The sequence below is a fragment of the Sciurus vulgaris genome, assembly GCF_902686455.1.
Source record: "Sciurus vulgaris genome assembly, chromosome: 10".
Taxonomy (NCBI): Eukaryota; Metazoa; Chordata; class Mammalia; order Rodentia; family Sciuridae; genus Sciurus; species Sciurus vulgaris.
This window is the reverse complement of record NC_136470.1, coordinates 121,128,912-121,149,786: the sequence shown is the minus strand read 5'-3', so window position 1 is coordinate 121,149,786 and position 20,875 is coordinate 121,128,912. Positions and strand designations below refer to the sequence as shown.

General features: G+C 35.9%; 1 protein-coding gene across 1 annotated transcript in view; it reads left to right on the top strand.

Moving 5' to 3' along the window:
* TOPBP1 (DNA topoisomerase II binding protein 1) overlaps positions 1-20,875 on the top strand; it is a 77,712-nt gene that overhangs the window by 17,538 nt on the left and 39,299 nt on the right. The window contains 4 exon segments of the mRNA XM_079156050.1: positions 7,500-7,858; positions 8,431-8,603; positions 13,049-13,260; positions 13,975-14,261. Of these exon segments, the coding sequence (XP_079012176.1) occupies positions 7,500-7,858; positions 8,431-8,603; positions 13,049-13,260; positions 13,975-14,261 (1,031 nt within the window).

The window sequence follows — 20,875 nt, the reverse complement described above, 5'->3', positions numbered from 1 at the left end:
ATGTTGGCTATGGGCTTAGCATAGCATAGATAGCTTTTACAATGTTGCGTATGTTCCTGCTATCCCTAGTTTTTCCAGTGTTTTGAACATGAAGAGGTGCTGTATTCTGTTAAATGCTTTCTCTGTGTCAATTAAGATAATCATGTGGTTCTGGTCTTTAAGTCTATTGATGTGATGAATTGCATTTTTTGATTTCTGTATGTTGAACCAACCTTGCATTCCAGGGCTAAACCCCACTTGATTGTGGTGTACTAACTTTTTAATATATTTTTGTATGCAATTAGCCAGAATTGTACTGAGAATTTTTGGGTCTATATTCATGAGGGATATTGGTCTGAAGAAGTTTTCTTTCCTTGATGTGTCTTTGTCTGGTTTTGGTATCAGGGTGATTCTAGCTTCATAAAATGAGTTTGGAAGGGTTCCCTCCTTTTCTATTTCATGAAATAATTTGAGGAGTATTGATAATTAATTCTTCTTTGGAGGTCTTTAGAACTCGACTGAGAATCTGTCTGGTCCTGGGCTTTTCTTGGTTGGTTGGCTTTGATGGTATCTTCTATTTCATTGCTTGAAATTGATATGTTTAAATTGTGTTGTCCCCCTGCATCAGTTTGAGTAGATCATATGTCTCTACAAATTTGTTGATGTCTTCACATTTTTCTATTTTATTGGAGTATAAATTTTCAAAATAGTTTCTAATTGTTTTCTGTATTTCAGTGGTATCCGTCATAATATTTCCTTTTTCATCATGGATTTTAGTAATTTGAGTTTTTTTCTCTCTCTCTCTTTGTTAGTGTGGCTAAGGATTTAACAATTTTATTTATTTTTTCAAAGAACCAACTTTTTGTTTTGTCAATTTTTTGAATTGTTTCTTTTGTTTCAGTTTCATTGATTTTAGCTCTGATTTTAATTATTTCCTTCTGCTTTTAGTGTTGACTTTTTTCTTCTTTTTCTAGGGCTTTGAGATGTAATGTTAAGTCATGTATTTGTTAACTTTTTATTCTTTTAATGTATGAGCTCAGTGCAGTGAACTTTCTTCTTAGCACTGCCTTCATAGTGTCCCAGAGATTTTGATGTAATGTATTAGTGTTCTCATTCACCTTAGTGTTTTTTATTCCCTCCTTGATTTATTTTATCCATACATCATTCAGTAGCACACTATTTAGTCTCCAGGTGTTAGAGTAGCTTCTATTTTTTATTTTATCATTGATTTCTAATTTCATTCTGTTATCTGATAGAATGCAGGATAGTATTTCTGTGTTTTTGGTATTTGCTGAGAGTTGCTTTATGGCATAGCATATGGTCTACTTTTGAGAAGGATCCATGTGCTGCTGAGAAGAAAGTGTATTCGCTCCGTGATGGATGATATACTCTATATGTGAGTCTAAATGATTGATTGTATCGTTTAAGTCTATAGTTTCTTTGTTTAGTTTTTGTTTTGAAGATCTATTCAGTGGTGATAGAGTTGTGTTGAAGTCACCCAGTATTATTGTGTTGTGGTCTATTTGATTCTTGAAATTGAGAAGGGTTTGTTTGATGTATGTAGATGTTCCATTGTTTGGGGCATATATATTTAAAATTGTTGTATGTCTTGTTGGTGTATGATTCCCTTAAGCAGTATGAAATGTCCTTCTTTATCCCTTCTGCCTAACTTTGGTTTGAAGTCCACTTTGTCTGATATGAGGATGGAAACCCCTGCTTGTTTATGAAGTCCGTGTGAGTAACTTGATTTTTTCCCAACCTTTCACCTTCAGTTTGCAGAGGTAAGTCTTTTGAAGATATCATGTTGTTGGGTCCTTTTATTTAATCCAGTCTACCAGTCTGTGTCTTTTGATTGATGAGTTTAGGTCATTAACATTCAGGGTTATTATTGAGGTATGATTTGTGTTCCTGGCCGTTTTGGGTTTTTGGGTTTTTTTTAGTTTTTTGTTTTTGTTTTGTTTTTAACCTGACAATTTTTTTGTTTGATTGACCTTTCATTTAGTGTAGTTCCTCCCTGTGCTGGTTTTCATTGTTTTTTTCATTTCCTCATCATGGAATATTTTGCTGAGAATGTTCTGTAGTGAAGGCTTTCTAGTTGTGAATTCTTTTAACTTTTGTTTATTGTGGAAGGTTTTTTTTAATTTCATCTTCAAATCAGAAGCTTAATTTTGCTAGATATGAAATTCTCGACGGGCATCCATTTTCTTTCAGAGCTTGATATATGTTATTCCAGGACCTCCTGGACCATCCTCTGTGTGGGCATTTTTCACTCTAACGTGACTTCGTGTGAAACTGTTGTAATTTTGTACATTTGGTGGTAAGCCTTTTGTATTTAATTTTCCATTTCATTCTTCAGGTTTGGGAAATTTTCTGATATTATTTCATTAAATAGGTTGTTCATTGCTTTGGTTTGTATCTCTGCCTTCCTCAATCCCAGTAATTCTTAAATTTGAACTTTTCATGTTATACCATATTTCTTGGAAGTTCTATTCATTATTTCTTATTATCCTCTCTGTGCAGTCCACTTTATTTTTAAGATTAAATATTTTTGTTTTTATTGTCTGAGATTCTGTTTTCCCAGTGATCTAGTATGTTGATGATGCGTTCTATTTCTAATTTGGTTTATTGTTTCCTTCATTTCATTCATTCATTCATTCCTTCATTTCATGTACTTCTGTTTGGGTTTTTTTCAGAATCCCTATCCCTTTATTGAAATAATCTTTTGCTTCCTGTATTTACTCTTTTAACTTTATTGAAGTGATCTTTCATTTCCTGCATTTCCTCTATCATCCTTTACTTCGTGGATTATTTTAATTATGTACATTCTGAGCTCTTTTTCTACTGTGTTGTCAATGGATTCTGTTAGTGTAGCATCTTGGTTTGTTTGAGATGCTTTGTTCCCTTGTTTTTTCATGTCGTTTGTGTGTCTTCTCATCTAGTAGTATGTAGCTGAGGCAGTCCAGATTCTACCCTGTAGTCTTTTAGTGTCCCTGAAGGCTTCCATAACTCACCTTTAAGGGGAAGATCAATATTAACAGCACCCAATGCAAATGCTATACCACCTTAAATTAAATGGTTTCTATTAGACATTTACAGTTTTGTCACAATAGACAGAAGTGAAGTATTCAGTTATTGTCTACAATACAAACAGTAAGTTTGCTAAAAGGGTTTACTGTTTCAGATGATGGACAGTGAGAGAACAGAAGTAGTGTAAGATGTGATATTTATGAGGGAGAGGGAGAGAAAATAGAGGTAAAAAATTATAGTAAGAGCAAGGGAGGAATTAGTAGAGGTTGCCTGTTAGTTCGAGTGAAGTGAGAAGAGAATCCAGAGAGACAGGTAGGTGAGAGAAAAAAAATGTACAGATTTTTTTTTTTAAAGTTAAAATACAAGAATACATAACAGAACTGCCATATACTATTCAGACATCCCATTCCTTAATAAATTGATACATGAAAAACGTTTGGATTAAAGAAGGTAGAGATTGGAGAGAGAGGGCAAAAAAGAAAAACAAGGAGGAAAGTCTAAATGGAAAATTGAATGATTGCTTCTGTTGGCTTTCAAAAATTTTCTCAACTTCCCTCTGATGTGTATGGTTATTTGAAGTTTGATGTTAGCTCCAGTCCAGTGGGTGCCTGATAGCAAGATGCCCTCACACCCTCTTCCAGTCCTCCCATGTGTTGTGGCTGGCCCCTTCCATCTCTGCACACTTCAGGACTCACTGAGCTGAAGAACCCAGTTTTCTACAGTTTCTTCAACCTGTGCTCTCCCCCAGGGAATTGCCCCTAGTCTCCAGCTTTCCACAGGCTTGCCAGATCTGGACTGGCAAACCCAACTGCCATCTGATGGTCCTTGGCTTCGCTTCCCCAGACCCTGTCTTGCTCAGTCCCAAGTTCTCAATTCCCTTTAAACTTTCAGAAAGACCACCAGGGATGCGCTCACACAAGGGATTGACCCTGCAAAGAGGCAGCCAGATGGCAGCCAAATGACAGCCACTAACACACCAAGCAGAAAGACCTCAGGTGCAGCCAGACCTGCAGGTACCCCAGTGTATCTCCAGACCCTGACCTGAGTCCCTAGACCGAGGTGGCTACGCCTGAGATGACAGCGGCTGTGCAGCAAACGTCAGGTCCTGGTTGTTGTCCCTAAATGGCGGCAGCCACATGTAACCAAACCTGCGGGTACTGTGACAATCAATGGACTTCCAGACAATAGTGGGCAGCAGGTGATCCACTGGTGGTCTGAAGGTGGTCTTCAGGCTAATGGTGGATGATTGGCAGGTGGATGTTGGGCAATGGGCAATGGGTAGGGGAAGGGCATGCAACAGGCAGGCAGGAGGCTGGCAAACAGGCAAATGGTGGATGATAGGCATTAGTCAGTGAGTGATCTGCACTCAAAAAGGCAATATGCTGGCAGATGGGTGATCATGGTGGACTGATGGGGTAAACAGCAGGGTATCCGTGAGCATGGAGAACTGCCTCACAGAGAGACAGTATTCCTTTTGCTTGAATCCTGAGGTATGGAGTGTGGGTCACTTAACTTGTCCTTATTTTCCATATTTGTCTTCCTTTGGTTTGTAATTCCATCAGATTTTTCTTCCAGGTCACCAGTTCTTTCTTCAGCTATTATGTAATCTGCTTAAACTGTTCATTAAATTTTCTGTTTTGATGATGAAAATTTCAATTCCTTGTAGCTCTTTTGATAGTTTTGTATTCTGTGTTCATGTTTTTGGTCTTTATTTCTTGAAACATTAAACCTATTCCAACATCTGAATTGGTAGGGGGTTAGTTATGTTTTTCTTAATATCAAAGTGTCTGTTTTTCTCATGGGTTTTAGATTTTTTTATTGTGAATTTCCATTTTAGTAATACTAACAAGCCTCAGTTAAAGGTTTATTCTTCCAGAAAAGGTTCATGTGTAAGTCTCCTAAATGCCTAGAAATTTTCTAGCTCTCTACATCTCTAAATTTTATTGACTAGAGATTTCTTGGTCCATCAGGCTAGTAAAAATTTGTACCCTAACCTACTTTGAGGACTAGATTGTGATGATAAATACTCAGGAGAGATGTTTTTCCCTTTGATCCAAAGCTGAGTGTACTTGTCATTTCCCTTTGCAAAGTGAATTTTTTGTTGTTGGTTGGTTTTGGTCTTTTTACTAAAGGCATTTCCCTTCATGGTACTGAGTTTGTTTCCTCAGGTATACTGTACTCCACCCCTAATATGTATGAAACCAAAGGTGTGGTTCCCATCACTCTGTGATACCCTTAAATTGCAAGGAACTAGGTTAATACACAACTAGATTCAGGGTGATTATTAGCTTTAAGTAATCACTGAAGCTACTACTTGATTTTTAGCCCTTGAGAATTTCTTTTGAAATTTGGCTATAAGAATGCCTTTAATATTTTATCCATATTTTGAGTTGCTTTCTAGTGAGAGGATTTCAAATGTCTACTACATTTCTCAAAAGGAATTCCCAGCATTCCTTTTTTTATCCACATTATTTCTATCTGTGTTATATTGCAAAATTGACTTTTGTTAAACTGTTTACTTTTTTCTTTTTTAATTTGGTACCAGTCTTAACCATGAGCCACATCCCCAGCCATTTCTTTTTTTCCTTTTGAGACATGGTCTTACTAGGTTGCTTAGATCCTCCCTAAGTTGCTGAGGCTGCCCTTGAGCTTGTGTTTCTTCTGCCACAGACTCCTGAGCTGCGTGGATTACAGGCATGCACCACCATGCCTAGCTGTTAAACCATTTTGGGGTACCTTGTAGAAAGTAGGTGATGAACTTTTCAAACCCTCCTGCAAGGCAGCTGGTGGTTTATTGATTTTATGTGGATTAGTGACATTAAATCTTTGTAGATCCTCAGCACCTTAGAAATGATGTAATAGTGTACAATTAATTCTTCAAGCAAAATTGCTCTTGATATAAGAGAACTTTTTCAATAATAAGTTTATCACATATTGTCTGTTCGGCTTCAGGATGAGATCTATTTGAAAAAAAGATTTCTGCTAAAGTAAATGGAAAGAACCACTGAAGGGCATTTTAACTTATTGAATTTCAATTCAGTTTTACCTATAATTTTTAAGAACTTAGTATTTATGGTTTGTTTTTGTAGTAGATTAAAACTCACATTGGGTTTCTTCCTTCATCTCATATCATGCGCGCTATGTAGACATTAAACAAAGCTGTTTTTTTTCTATATGTGATTGCAAAATTATTGTAATTGCAAAAAAAATTGATTTTACATTTAAAACAAGTTGTTCATCTTTAAACAAACCTTGAACTAAGGATATAACTCAGTGGTGGAGCACTTGGTTAGCATTTGTAAAGTCTTGGGTTTAATCCCCAGTACTACCAAAAAAAAAAGAGTAAAGTAAGGAAGGTGGCACTATAATATAGTGTTATGACTCTGGCTGGAGTCATATTTGTTCATATGTCTGTCCTGTGACTGTATAACTGAAGGTTGTACAACCCACTTGAAACCTGAGACTCCTTTAGAAGAAAAGGCATCTACCGAAAGTATTACCTTCACAGTTAGCATTTTGTGAGCATGTACAACAGACACATACAGTGCCTGTGTAAATACGGAATGAGTCCTTGACAAGCTTCCAGCCCTGCTGGAATCCCATAATGCAGGGCTAACCTCTGAAGTGTTACCTTCCAACATGGCATCATTAGGGGTTTTCGGAAACATACCAAATTATTTCTTGTACTTTGAGCCTGAGTGACAATGTTTATTGCATATTTTCATTAGTGACATTTTTTTTTAATCTTTTTTTTTTTTTTAGTTACAGATGGACACAATACCTTTATTTTATTTATTTATTCTTATGTGCTACTGAGGATCGAACCCAGTATCTCACACGTGCTAGGCAAGCTCTCTACCACTGAATCATAACCCCAGCCCAACATTTATGTTTTTATACAGGTGCATTTTTTTTTTTTTTCTACCTGTCAGCTTTATCCTAAAATGAAATAGTTGAGGTCATTTGCTTGAGTCCTTGGACACTTTTTCTCTTAAGAAATTTATATATATATATATGCTTATTAGCTTCCAATTCAATAGGAAACATTTTAAGAATTTTAAAAAATAACTGTAATTCTCTTATTGCACATATACTTAACTTCATGTTAAGGGCTTGACAGTTAACATCACTAAGACCTGTGAATTTTGCTTTTCTCTTAATATTTTTTCAATTCTATTTTAAATTATCTGAACCAGTTTGGAAACCAAGACAGGCCTATTGGAGTGCATAATTTTCAGCTAATTCATGATTCTAGTACTGTAGGAGTACTTAGAACAAATGTCTTCCTGATGGAAGACAATGATGCTGGCAACATTCTTGGTAACCTGAAAGATGGGGTGGATTCACATCCCTTCTTCATTGTGTACGTTAAGCCTGAGTTTTCTATGTGTCAAAACTGTCAGACTGCATGTTACGTTAATATCCTTGCTGGGAATGAAGTTGTGACTGTAAGATAAATTATCTATTAGTAAGCATTTCTTTTTCTCTTCCAGTTGAAACTAAGAAGTCTGAAACTGCAGAGTCTTCAGTTGGGCCCTGTAATGGTTCTACTCATGTTGAACCCTTTAATGATTCTACTCACATTTCTCTGCAAGAAGAAAACCAGTCTTCTGTCACTCATTGCCTTCCTGACAATTCTACGATTACTGAAGAAGGCTTATTTAGCCGAAAAAGTTTCCTTGTTTTGGGTTTTAGTAGTGAAAATGAATGTAATATTGGAAGTATCATAAGAGAACATGCTGGAAAGATTGTATCCCTTCCTAGCAGAATCGTGGCTGATTATGCTGTGGTTCCTCTGCTGGGATGTGAGGTAGAAGCAACTGTGGGAGAAGTTGTCACAAATACATGGCTGGTAAGAAAACACTTCACAGCCAAAGTATAATATTGAAGGATATTTGAATGCCAAGAGTGTTAATGTTGATTCTAGGCCATTATTTTGACCAATGTCTGAACTTTGCTTTTAGCCAGGGAAATTTTAAAATAGGAAAATTTGTAAGCTTCTTGGTCCTAATTCTGGTAGAGTATAAGTTACTGTTCCAGGCCACAGTACCACATTCCTTCACAAGAGGACACTCCTACCTTGCTCTACAGTTTATCTTTCCTTAACCAGAGCTTGACATGCACTTTCTAAACTTCTGCAGAATTAAGAGAAAAAATGATAAACACATTAGAATGATATTTAAAGCAACTTTGAGTAACTCCATTAATAAATATTATTGATTTTAATATTTAAATATGATGAATTGATGTCTAAATTTCTTTAAATGATTATTTGAAATGAATTGAAAATGAACATATCCAAGTTTATATTAAAGTAAAATTTCTTTTTGTGTAAACTAAAATTACTACTGCTATAACTGAACCAGTGTTAACCACTGGTTTCTTATTTCAGGTTGGTTTTCTTGTTTCTCTTTTTTTTAAAAGGTTACTTGTATAGACTATCAGACTTTAATTGATCCAAAGTCAAATCCTCTCTTCACACCAGTTCCAGTAATGTCAGGAGTGACTCCTTTAGAGGATTGTGTTATTTCGTTCAGCCAGTGTGTTGGAGCAGAAAAAGATTCTTTGATATTCTTAGCAAATCGCCTTGGAGCAAGGTATGTAATACTTTCAGTGTACCTGCTATCATGGTCTATCTTTTTATTTATTTTGATGTACTGGAAAGTATTCTAATTAAAATTTGACCAGGTATTTTCGATTTGTGGGGTGGTTGGTGTATCCGTGTGATGACTCAAGGTGGTGGAGGGAAAGATGCTACTAGTTCGGTATTTGGCAAACTGGTGTTAAGAGTACAGGCATTAGTGGTTTATTGACTTAACCACCAAGAAAGGGAATATTTAAGACTGATTCATGGGCCATTATCAAATAGTCCTTATCTAAGCATTATACACCTTTCCATGTGCCATACAGGTGATTTATTATTTTTTCAGTACATTTGTTGTCTTTTCAGCCAGAAATGCAAATGGTAAACAGGAGTAATGAGTACTTGAGGGAAAAGAAAATAATTTTAAGTTACTTTCCAAATCCATATTGGTCTAATGCCTAATTGATCATTAGATGGTGATTATTTAAAATAGAAGCACAAAATAATTCTATCCATACATTTAAATTAACTAAACTTTATGTTAAATGGAAAATACTGTTATATTAGATCATAAGGGACTATACTTTTTTTCGGGGGTGGTTTACCAGGGATTGAACTTAGACACTCGTCCACTGAACCACATCCCCAGCCCTATTTTGTGTTTCTTTATTTAGAGACAGGGTCTCCCTGAGTTGCTTAGCGCCTCACTTTTGCCACGGCAGTCTTTGAACTCGCGATCCTCCTGCCTCATCCTTCCTAGCTGCTGGGATTACAGGAATGTGCCACTGTGCCCAGCTTATAAGGCAGCTATACTTCTAAAGACATCTAAAGCAAAGTGATTCAGAATACTTTTGGGGGGGACTTATAAGCCAAGGTAAAGAAATTCAAACAAAAGGAGAAGGGGATTGCAATTTTACTACCAGACAGGTTCATATTCAAATCAGAAGGCATGAACCAAGAAAAAGAAGAGAACTGTAAATAAACAGTGCTGTTGACACTAAAGATAAAATGTATGAAGCATTATTATCATTCATAAGTCAAAGCCAATGGGAAGTATAAGGTGGAATCAACAGAAACATTTTGTAGGAGACTTTAGTTCTCATCTTTTACTTCATGACATGTCAAATAGGCAATATGAGGAAAGACATAGACTTAAATAGCATAGTTAATATAGATCTACCCTGAAACAGTGAACATACCTGTAAGTGCCTGTGGAGCACTTGTAAACGTTGCTTGTAAGAAAAATTTGCCCCAACATTGCCTCAGTAAATTCCTGAAAGTAGGAAGAATATAGACCGCATTTTCTCATCACAGTGCAAAGAAAAACTAGCAATGAATAGCAAAAATAGAAAATTGAAAGACCCTCTTTGAACTTTTTTTTTAAATAACTTGGTTCAAAGAAGAAATCAAAATAACTTGCAAGTCTAGAAATATTTAGCAGTCAATAAGCAATCTACATGCCCAGATTGTAATCTTAAAATACTGTTTCCCCACTAAAAGAAAGTTTGGAGAAATGGTTAATTCCAGTTCTGGGAGAGAAAATGTGTACATGAATCTAGAACATTTTGTCATTCAGATAGCAAGAACATTATCAAAAGTACAAAGAAGGGTAATGTTAAAAGTAACTACATTGACCAAAATAGGAACCTATAAGTATCATTAAAGATAATAGCATGTAGTGGATGCATGTGTGGCTTCATAATGGTACTAAAGAATCTAAGGTAATTGATCACCTCTTTCATATGCTAGGGAAACAGCCCTTTATTCTGAGAGCTGGCAAAGGGAAAGAATCTGCCATTTATCCTGCTTTTCCTATACAGTCAACTTTGGGGAACATGTGAGTGGATAAGGCAAAGTTTCCTTTTTTTAGAGATATTCAACAAATGAAGAAGGAATGATGGAATTATGACCCCAAGTGAATTAAAGAATCGAGGCATTGGACATCAAGAGTTACATAGCAAAGAAGTAGCCAGACATTGTATGTCTCCTGATGTGTCAAGAAAGCACCACCACCTTGAAGTAGTCTTGCCAAAATAAATCAGCTCTCAGTCTGATAATGTGTCTCACTCCAACTACTGATTTATAGGATATACTGGAAAGTAACATGTTAAACTACCACAGTAAAAATCAGCAAAATCTAGACTTGGGAACAACTTTATAGTACGAAGATTCCAGTGTCTTCAACTAATGTATACCGAGGGGATGAGGAAAGAAGGGAGGATCCTATAAGCTAAGACATAAAAAACTAAATCTAGGGCTGGGGATATAGCTCAGTTGGTGGAGTGCTGGTCTCACAAGCACAAGGCCCTGGGTTCAATCCCCAGTACTGCAGAAAAACAAACAAACAAAAAACTAAATCTACAGATTCAGGACTTTTATATGATTAAAGAAAGTTAAAGAACTGATTATCACAAATGTCCAAATAGTGTCTACAGTTAAGAGGTGAGGAAAGGAGGTTGTATAGCACACTGGAGAAGTTCAGGGATAGATGGCAAGATTCTGTCTTCTGACATGGATGGTAGATATAAGGGTTTGTACTTTATAATATTTCATTAAGCTGTATATTTGTGTGTATATATTTATTTTTGCTATGTTCTGTATTTGAATTAAGCAATAAAAAGTTTTTTTAAAAAACTGAAATTGCAGAAAATAACAATAACAAACATGACAACAGACTCCATTGGATACAACTAAAGCAGTGCTCAGAGAAAAAAAAATCAGTAAATGGCTATGCAGAAAATTAATATACAGAAATCAGTGACCTTCATATAAACAAACAACCAGTTAGAAGAGCTAATGGAAAAAAAGGCAAGTTTAACATGAAACTTGAAAGAGCTACAGAAAACTTGTAAAATGCCCTTGAGGGAAACAAAATAGTCTTGAACAATAAGGAAGGAGCTACATGTCCTTGGAAAGGAAGACTAATTTTCATGAGATTTCTATTATCTTTCATGTTAACGTATATATTTAACATGATCCCAATAAAAATACAGTAATTCTCCCTTGTCCTTGAAGGAAGTATTCCAGGACCCCCAGTGAATGCCTCAAACTACAGATGGGACAAAAGCCTAAGTTATTTCCTATACAGAATACCTGTGATAAAGTTTAATTTATGATTTAGGCACGAGATAAACAGCAATAATAAGAGAACAAATATAATAACATAGCATGATTAAATTTATGTGAAATGTGGTTTCTCTCATGTGAATATACATGCAACTCCATAGCAGTTCATCTGGTAGCTGATGTGACTGCCAAGTGACTAATGGTCAGATGCTGGACAAAGAGATGATTCTTGCTCTGGGTGGGACAGAGTAAGGTAGTATGAGATTTTTATCATGCTTTCAAAAGGGTATGCAATTTAAAATGTGTGGATTGTTGATTTCTGAAGTTTTCCATGTAATAAGTTCAGGTTGCTTGCTGTTGACAAGGTAACTGAAACTGTGGATAAGGGGGAACTACTTTACCAACAATTTTTTTCTTTTAGGGAGAGCACTGAGTAAATTAATTCTAAACATTTTATGAGAAGATTAGTAAGCAAGAAAGTAAAAAATTCTGGAATAGAAAAATTGGGGCTAGCCCTAACAATTATTAAACTATATTTTGTAATATTTCACTAAATAACATTGTGGTTCTAAGTAGCAAAAAATCTCAGTTAACAGCAAGATTAGCAATAGATCTAACATAACTAGCAATTTATGATAAAAGTGACATTTTAAATTATTGAGGAAGAGATGACTTATTCAGTAAATAGGATTCAATAAATTTGGAGCCATATTTCACATCAAAATAAGTACCAATTGAATCAGTGAGTTAAAGGTAAAAAATAGAACCATAAAAGTACTAGGAAAAAGTTGGGAGATTAAAAAAATCTTTAAAAGTCAGAAAATAGAAATAAGACTTAGGTCAGAAAAAAACTGAATCATTTCTATTTCAAGTGGTAGACCTCTCTTTCTGCCCCCTGTTCTCTGTTTAATACTTCATGATCTTTATCTTCTCAGTTTTTCTATTTTTCCCCGTCTCTGTAGAATATTGATACTTGATAAATATTGAGAAAATGAACTAAGGTTATATGTAAAAATGCTTTGGGAAATTACAGTGGGTATAAAGAAATAAGGTTATTAATAATTTGCTCCTATAATTGTTCTGTGTCTCCTTTTGAAATGAAAGGACAGGTGGGTGGGTAATGAATAAGGAGCTAATTTTTCTGTCCTTTGAAAATCTAATTTGCTTATGATTTTTAAAAGTTTTTAATTATTGTAGCAGAACATTTTTATCTTAGAGTTAGCACTTATGAGGGGATTAGCTTAATTTAATATAGAAAAGGCTAACTTCAATCAGGGGGTATTTTCTTAAACCTACATGAACTCTCATCATACTGTTGTATTAGAGACTTTGTTCTTAGTTATGACTTACTGTGTATGTGACTATTTGATTTTCTTTAAATATAAATTTCAGTGTTCAAGAATTCTTTGTTCGAAAATCCAATGCAAAGAAAGGCATGTTTGCCAGTACACATCTTATATTAAAAGAACCAGTTGGTTCTAAATATGAAGCTGCAAAGAAGTGGAATTTGCCAGCAGTCACTATAGCTTGGCTTCTGGAGACTGCTAGAATGGGAAGGAGAGCAGACGAGAGTCACTTTTTGATTGAAAATTCACCTAAAGAAGGTTAATACTTTTATTCTCTCTATATATACATATATACACATATATACTTTCGTTTTATTCTATATATGTACGTGTGTGTGCATGTGTGTGTATACATACGTTTTACAACTTTGGATATGAATGTTCCAAAGCTTGTTTTTAGGAAAGATCATCTCTGCTTTTATGTTGAAAAACAGTGCAGTGAGGCAGGGGTGGGAGGACAGACACAAGTAGCCTCTCCATGGCATCATCCCTGTACAAAGTTGAGGGTCAAACTGGCAGCTTGGAACACCTCTCAGATTCATTATTTATTTACCCAGACACACAGGAAACTTACAACAGAGGCAAAAATGAGTTTAAGTCATAGAAAAGTTTCATTAAGGATTTTCTAAAAACTTGACTATAGTTAATTCTGAGTACATGTAACTTGGATTTTCTTTTTTCCCTATCATTGACCAGTTTGACACTGATATTCTTGGCAAGTGGGCTATTGAAACCATTTTAATATCTGACAAAAATGAAATAGAAAATCTGTTTTTATTAATTATTTGTTTCAGCTAATGTGCTTGTCCAACTCATGTGTTTTATTACATCATTTAGTTTTCCTTCTTGGAAAGTAAAGTGTACCAGAGTCTTAACATGAAAAAAGTAATCTCTTCTTATGGACCTCTTTAGAGGAAAAAAATGGGGCTATTAGGTAGCTCATATTTGTTTCTTTTTGTTTTAAATCTCTAGAACAAAGATTGGAAACTAAAATAACAAATGGGGTAAATCCAAATCCAGATACTCCTACAAATCCTTGTGCACATTTGGAAACTCACAGAAAAACAGCCATTACACCACTGGATATGAACTGCTTTCAGAGCAGAGCTTTCCATGCTGTGATCTCACAACATGCTGGGCAGCTTTCAGCCTCACCGACAGTAGGACAGCCACTTCAGAAGGAGCCCTCATTACACCTGGACACACCATCAAAATTTCTGTCCAAAGACAAACTCTTCAAGCCTTCCTTTGATGTAAAGGTAAGATGTAAGGGAAGTGGCCTCTAGGTCACCAGTATTATATAGTTCATGAAGGTCCAAATTCTACATCACCTCTAAAGTTTGCAGTAGTAAGTTTTTTGGAGCATAATATCGACTCCTACTATATACCCAGATGGCAGAGACAGGTATAGATTACACAAGGTGTGAAACCAGGACATCAGGTTCAAGTCCTAGATCTCTCACTCCAGGCAGATCAGTGAACCTGTCTGAGCATCATTTTCTCTTTTGATACAAAGGCGATGGTGCCATTTGCTCTGAAAATCCTCAAGCTTAAAGATCAAATGAAATGATATGAAGAAATTATAAACCAAAATAATATAACATATTGCTACTTTGTATATTGATTGCACTGGTGCACTCAGGGCTTGGACTTTTCAGTTGTCTGTGGTACCACCTTTTAGTTGGTTCTTTTAGAGGAGATGAGTTAAGTCTGTTTCTTTGATCTGAGTATGGTAGTCTGGTTCTTTTGGAGAACTTCATTTGCAAATCAAGGGCTAATATATTCTTTTCAAATGGTTACTTTTAATTTCCGAAAGGTGATTTTCTTCACTTTTCCTTTAGTAGCTTTTGGCCTTTCAGGTAGCTGTCAAACCATTGCCTGTGGGTTCTTTTTCTTTTCAATTTTCAATCTTCTTTGTTGTTGTTTATTTATTTAATTTTTGTAATACACATGCTTGTTTATAAAATATACAAAGACTGGAAAACTAAATAATCAGCAAATAATGCAATTAAAAATTAACACATAAACAGGTATTTCATTGAGAAGGATAATCAAATAGTAAATATGAAAAACTGCCCAGCATTATTTGTTGTCAGAGAATTTCACATTAAAATCATAAAGGGGACTGGGGTTGTAGCTCAGTGGTAGAGCACTTGCTTCACATGCATGAAGTGCTGGGTTTGATTCTCAGCACCACATAAATAAAATAAAGGTATTGTGTCCATCTATAACTGAAAAAAAAAAAACAAAAACAACACAAAAAAAATATATATATATATAAAGGGATACCTAAGAGATTGCCTGTGGTACAATATGTATATATGCACACACACATATACATATATATAGGCATATATATGTATACATTATTTTTTGTTTGCAAAATAAAAAGTGTTAACAAACAGTACAATAAATCTGTTGCTGTGTACCATATGATAAATGAGAGAATGAATAATTGCAACAAAAGCATTCTAACAATCTTCTCTCTCTGACACCACTGACCTTCATGTCAGGTGTTATTGTTAATATACTCAATAATTAATTTATTTATAAATGATCTAAATATTGTAATTAAAAGGTATAAACATTCAACATGTGTAAAAAGTAAACAATAACTGCTCTATACATATGTCACACTTTAAATACCAATACACCAATAGGATAAAAGCAAAAGAAGGAGAAAATAAGCTTGAGTAATCTGAAGTAGAGCTATTAATATAAAATAAATTTTAAGAGTGTTCTCAGAGATAAAGGGGAACATTTCATAACCATAATAGGGTAACTTCTTCAAGAAAATGTAACAATCCTAAATGTGTATGTATCTAATACTAAAATTTCAAAATACATGAAGTAAAAATTAATAAAACTAGAAAGCCAATCATATTTGGAGTTTTTAAGCCCCCTTTTTTTGCTGGAAGGAGTAATGATACAGAAGGCATAACAGCATTATCAACCACCTGGACCTATTTGTTATTTATAGAGAACTACACGAGGAAATGACAAGTAGAAAATTAATAAGGATAGATTATATTCTGTCATAAAATAAGCTTTGAAATTTTAAAAATTTGAAATAATGCAAACTGTTTCCTGCATGATTTATTAAATGAGAAATCAATCACCTTAAGGTATAGAACCCTAGCCCCATGTCTCATCTACTTCAAAATTAAATGGCACACTTATAAATATCTCACAGATTTAAAAAGGAAAGCAAGTAAAAAGTACTTTGAACTAAGTGATAATAAAAGCTTAAGGATCCAAGATGGCGATCTAGAGGGAGGCTGCGTTCCTTGTTGCTCCGCAACGCCGGATTCAAGCAGAGGATATCTGTTTCTCGGTGAGGCAGTTTTTGCTGCTTATCGATCCCCTACTCTTTACCCCATTTGTCTGCTGTGATCACCTGTAATCTGCCAGCATATCGACGCCTTTTTTGAGAGCAGATTGCTCACTGTCAGGCATCTATCATCTGCCATTTGCCTGCCTCTCGCCTGTCCATCTCCTGCCTTATCCCTATCCATCACCCAATGCTCGAGGTTCACCTCCCGATCGTCCGACAGCTGCCAGCAGATTGACCGCAGACTGCCAGTGGAGAACCAGCTGCCTGCTGCTGCCTGGAAGTTCACTGTTACAGTACCTGCAGGTTTGATTACACATGGCTGCCGCCATTTTGAGACAACAGCCAGGCCCTGTAGGACCCCTGGCCGGACTGACTGAGTCCCTTCTCCAGGATCCCTCAGCCCAACTGATTACTCCCTGCCTCTGGGGCCCTCACATCAACTGACTGCTCCCTGCCGCCAGGACCCCCAGACCAACTGACTGTGCCCTATCACTGGGAACCCAGACCAACTGATTGCACCCGGCCTCCGGGATCCCACAACCACACCAAACACACCCGAACTCCAGGACCACTGCCGGACCAACTGCATCCTGTCTCCAGGACCTCCAGCTGACTACGTCCACCCCTGAGCTGCAGCTCCCCATTTGCCAACACATTTGGAAGCCAGAGCAGCCATCTTGGATAATCCTGGAAGCCGTAGCTCCAATCTTCAGGTGGGGCAAATCCCATCCTGAGACACCTGCTGGAGGCTTGAAGCTCATTGTCAGGTACCTCTTATACATCAGGCTGCTGAACACTGGGAGGTTTCATTAGTATATGACTATTATACAGTAGATTTTCTTTTTTCTCCTTTTATAAAAAAAAAAAAATTGTTTCTTTATTTTTCTTGCTTGCTTTTCCTTCTGTTTACCTGTTCCCTCAGAGTCGCTTTCTCCCTTATTTATATGATGTTATTGTCCCCATAGGGGCTATTTGGTCTAGGATTGCACAGTGTCTGATTTGGGCACTGCTAATATTGATCTCCCCTTAAAGAAAGGGTTTGGAAACCTATAGGGCCACTATAAGCCTATAGGGGGAAATCTGCAATACCCCAGATCTGCAGCGCTAGAGGGGAAGATACATGAACAACATGAAAAAACAAGGGAAGAAAGTGATCCAAAAAAATCTAGATTCTATAGTAATAGAATCCAATGACAGTATATTAGAAGAAATGTCAGAAAAGGACTTCAGATTATACATGATTAAGATGATTCGCGACGCAAAGGATGAGATAAGAGAGCAAATGCACACAATGAATGATAATACCAATAAGCTGAAAGAGCAGCTGCAGGAAGCAAAAGATATTTCAAAAAAGAGATAGAGATTCTCAAAAAAACCCAAATGGAAATCCTTGAAATGAAGGAAACAATAAACCAAATAAAAAATTCAATGGAAAGCATCACCAACAGACTGGACCACTTGGAAGACAGAACCTCAGCCAATGAAGACAAAATATTTAATCTTGAAAATTAAGTCACCCAGAGAAGATGCTAAGAAATCATGAACAGAATCTCCAAGATCTATGGGACATCATAAAAAGACCAAATTTAAGAATTATTGGGATTGAGGAAGGCACAGAGATACAAACCAAAGGAATGAACAACCTATTCAATGAAATAATATCAGAAAATTTCCCAAACCTGAAGAATGAAATGGAAAATCAAATACAAGAGGCTTACAGAACACCAAAAGCACAGAATCACAACAGATCCACACCAGGGCACATTATAATGAAAATGCCTAACATTAAAAATAAAGATAGGATTTTGAAGGCCGCAAGAGAAAAGCATCAGATTACATATAGGGGGAGACCAATACGGATAGCAGACTTCTCAACCCAGAATCTAAAAGCTAGAAGGGCCTGGAACAACATATTTCAAGCTCTGAAAGAACATGGTTGCCAACCAAGAATCCTATACCCAGCAAAACTAACCTTCAGATTTGAAGATGAAATAAAATCCTTCCATGAAAACAAAAGTTAAAAGAATTTACAAATAGAAAGCCTACACTACAGAATGTTCTCAACAAAATATTCCATGAGGAGGAAATGAAAAACAACAATGGAGGTCAGCGAAGGGAGGAACTACCTTAGAAAAAAACCACTCAAAGGCGAAACCAAGCCAACTTAAAAACCAAAAATAAGCCAAATGACTGGGAATACGAATCATATTTCAATAATAACCCCGAACGTTAATGGCCTAAACTTATCAATCAAAAGACATAGTCTGACAGAATGGATTAAAAAGAAAGACCCAACAATATGCTGCCTTCAAGAGACTCATCTCATAGAAAAAGACATCCACAGACTAAAGGTGAAAGGATGTGAAAAAAACTATCACGCACATGGACTCAGTAAAAAAGCAGGGGTTTCCATCCTTATATCAGATAAAGTGGACTTCAAGCCAAAGTTAGTCAGAAGGGATAAAGAAGGATATTTCATACTGCTTAAGGGAACCATAAATCAGGAAGACATAACGATAGTAAATATTTATGCCCCAAACAATGGTGCATCCCTGTACATCAAACAAATTCTTCTCAATTTCAGGAATCACATAGACCACAACACAATAATTCTGGATGACTTTAACACACCGCTGTCACCACTAGATAGATCTTCCAAACAAAAACCAACCAAAGAAACCATAGAACTCAATAACACAATCAATAACCTAGAATTAATACACATATATAGAATATTCCATCCATCAACGAGTGGATACACTTTCTTCTCAGCAGCACATGGAACCTTCTCGAAAATAGACCATATGTTGTGCCACAAAGCAGCCCTTAGGAAATGCAAAAAAATAGAGATACTGCCTTGTGTTCTATCAGATCATAATGAACTGAGAGTAGAAATCAATGACAAAGTAAAAAAAGGAAATTACTCCAACACTTGGAGACTAAATAATATGCTATTGAATGAAACATGGATAACAGAAAACATCAGGGAGGAGATTAAAAAATTCTTAGAGGTCAATGAGAATGATGATACAACATATCAAAATCTCTGGGACACTATGAAAGTGGTACTAAGAGGAAAATTCATTGCATGGAGTGCATTCCAGAAAAGAATGAAAAGTCAACAATTAAATGACCTAACATTACAGCTCAAAGCCCTAGAAAAAGAAGAACAGAATAACAGCAAAAGTAGTAGAAGAAAGGAAATAATTAAAATCAGAGCTGAAATCAATGAAATTGAAACAAAAGAAACTTTTCAAAAAATTGACATAACAAAAAGTTGGTTCTTTGAGAAAGTAAACAAAATAGATAAACCCTTAGCCACACTAACAAAGAGAAGGAGACAGAAGACTCAAATTACTAAAATACAGTTTGCAAAAGGAAATATCACATCAGACACCACTGAGATACAGAACATAATGAGAAGCTACTTTGAAAATCTGTATTCCAACAAAATAGAAAGTACCGAAGACATTGACAAATTTCTAGAGACATATGCTCCTTCCACACTGAACCAGGAGGACATACACGATTTAAACAGGTCAATATCAAGCAATGAAATAGAAGTAGCCATTAAAAATCTACCATCCAAGAAACACCCAGGACCAGACAGATTCTCAGCCGAGTTCTACGAGACCTTCAAAGAAGAACTCATTTCAGTACTTCTCAAAGTATTCCAGGAAATAGAAAAGGAGGGTACCCCTACCGAACTCATTCTATGAAGCTAATATCACCCTCATACCCAAAGCAGGAAAAGACACATCAAGGAAAGAAAATTTTAGACCAGTATCCTTGATGAATATAGGTGCAAAGATCCTTAAGAAAATATTGGCAAACCGTATCCAAAATCATATTAAGAAAATCGTGCACCATGATCAAGTGGGGTTCATTCCTGGAATGCAAGGGTGGTTTAACATCCGTAAATCAATAAACGTAATCCATCATGTCAATAGACTTAAGGACAAGAATCATATGGTTATTTCAATTGACGCAGAAAAAGCATTTGACAATATACAACACCCCTTCATGCTGAAAACACTAGGAAAACAGGGATAGTAGGAACATACCTGAACATTGTAAAGGCTATTTATGCTAAGCCCATGGCCAACATCATTCTTAATGGAGAAAAACTGAAACCATTCCCTTTAAAAACAGGAACAAGACAGGGATGTCCTCTTTCACCACTTCTATTCAACATTGTCCTTGAAACTCTAGCCAGAGCAATTAGGCAGACTAAAGAAATTAAAGGGATACGAATAGGAAAAGAGGAACTTAAGCTGTGACTATTTGCTGATGACATGATTCTCTATATTAGAGAATCCAAAAAACTCCTCCAGAAAACTAGACCTCATCAATGAATTCAGCAAAATAGCAGGTTATAAATCAACACGCATAAATCTACACCATTTTTATACGCAAGCGATGAAACAGCTGAAAGGGAAATGAGGAAAACAACTCCATTTGCAATAGCGTCAAAAAACATAAAATACTTCGGTATCAATCTAACCAAAGAGGTAAAAGATCTCTACAATGAAAACTACA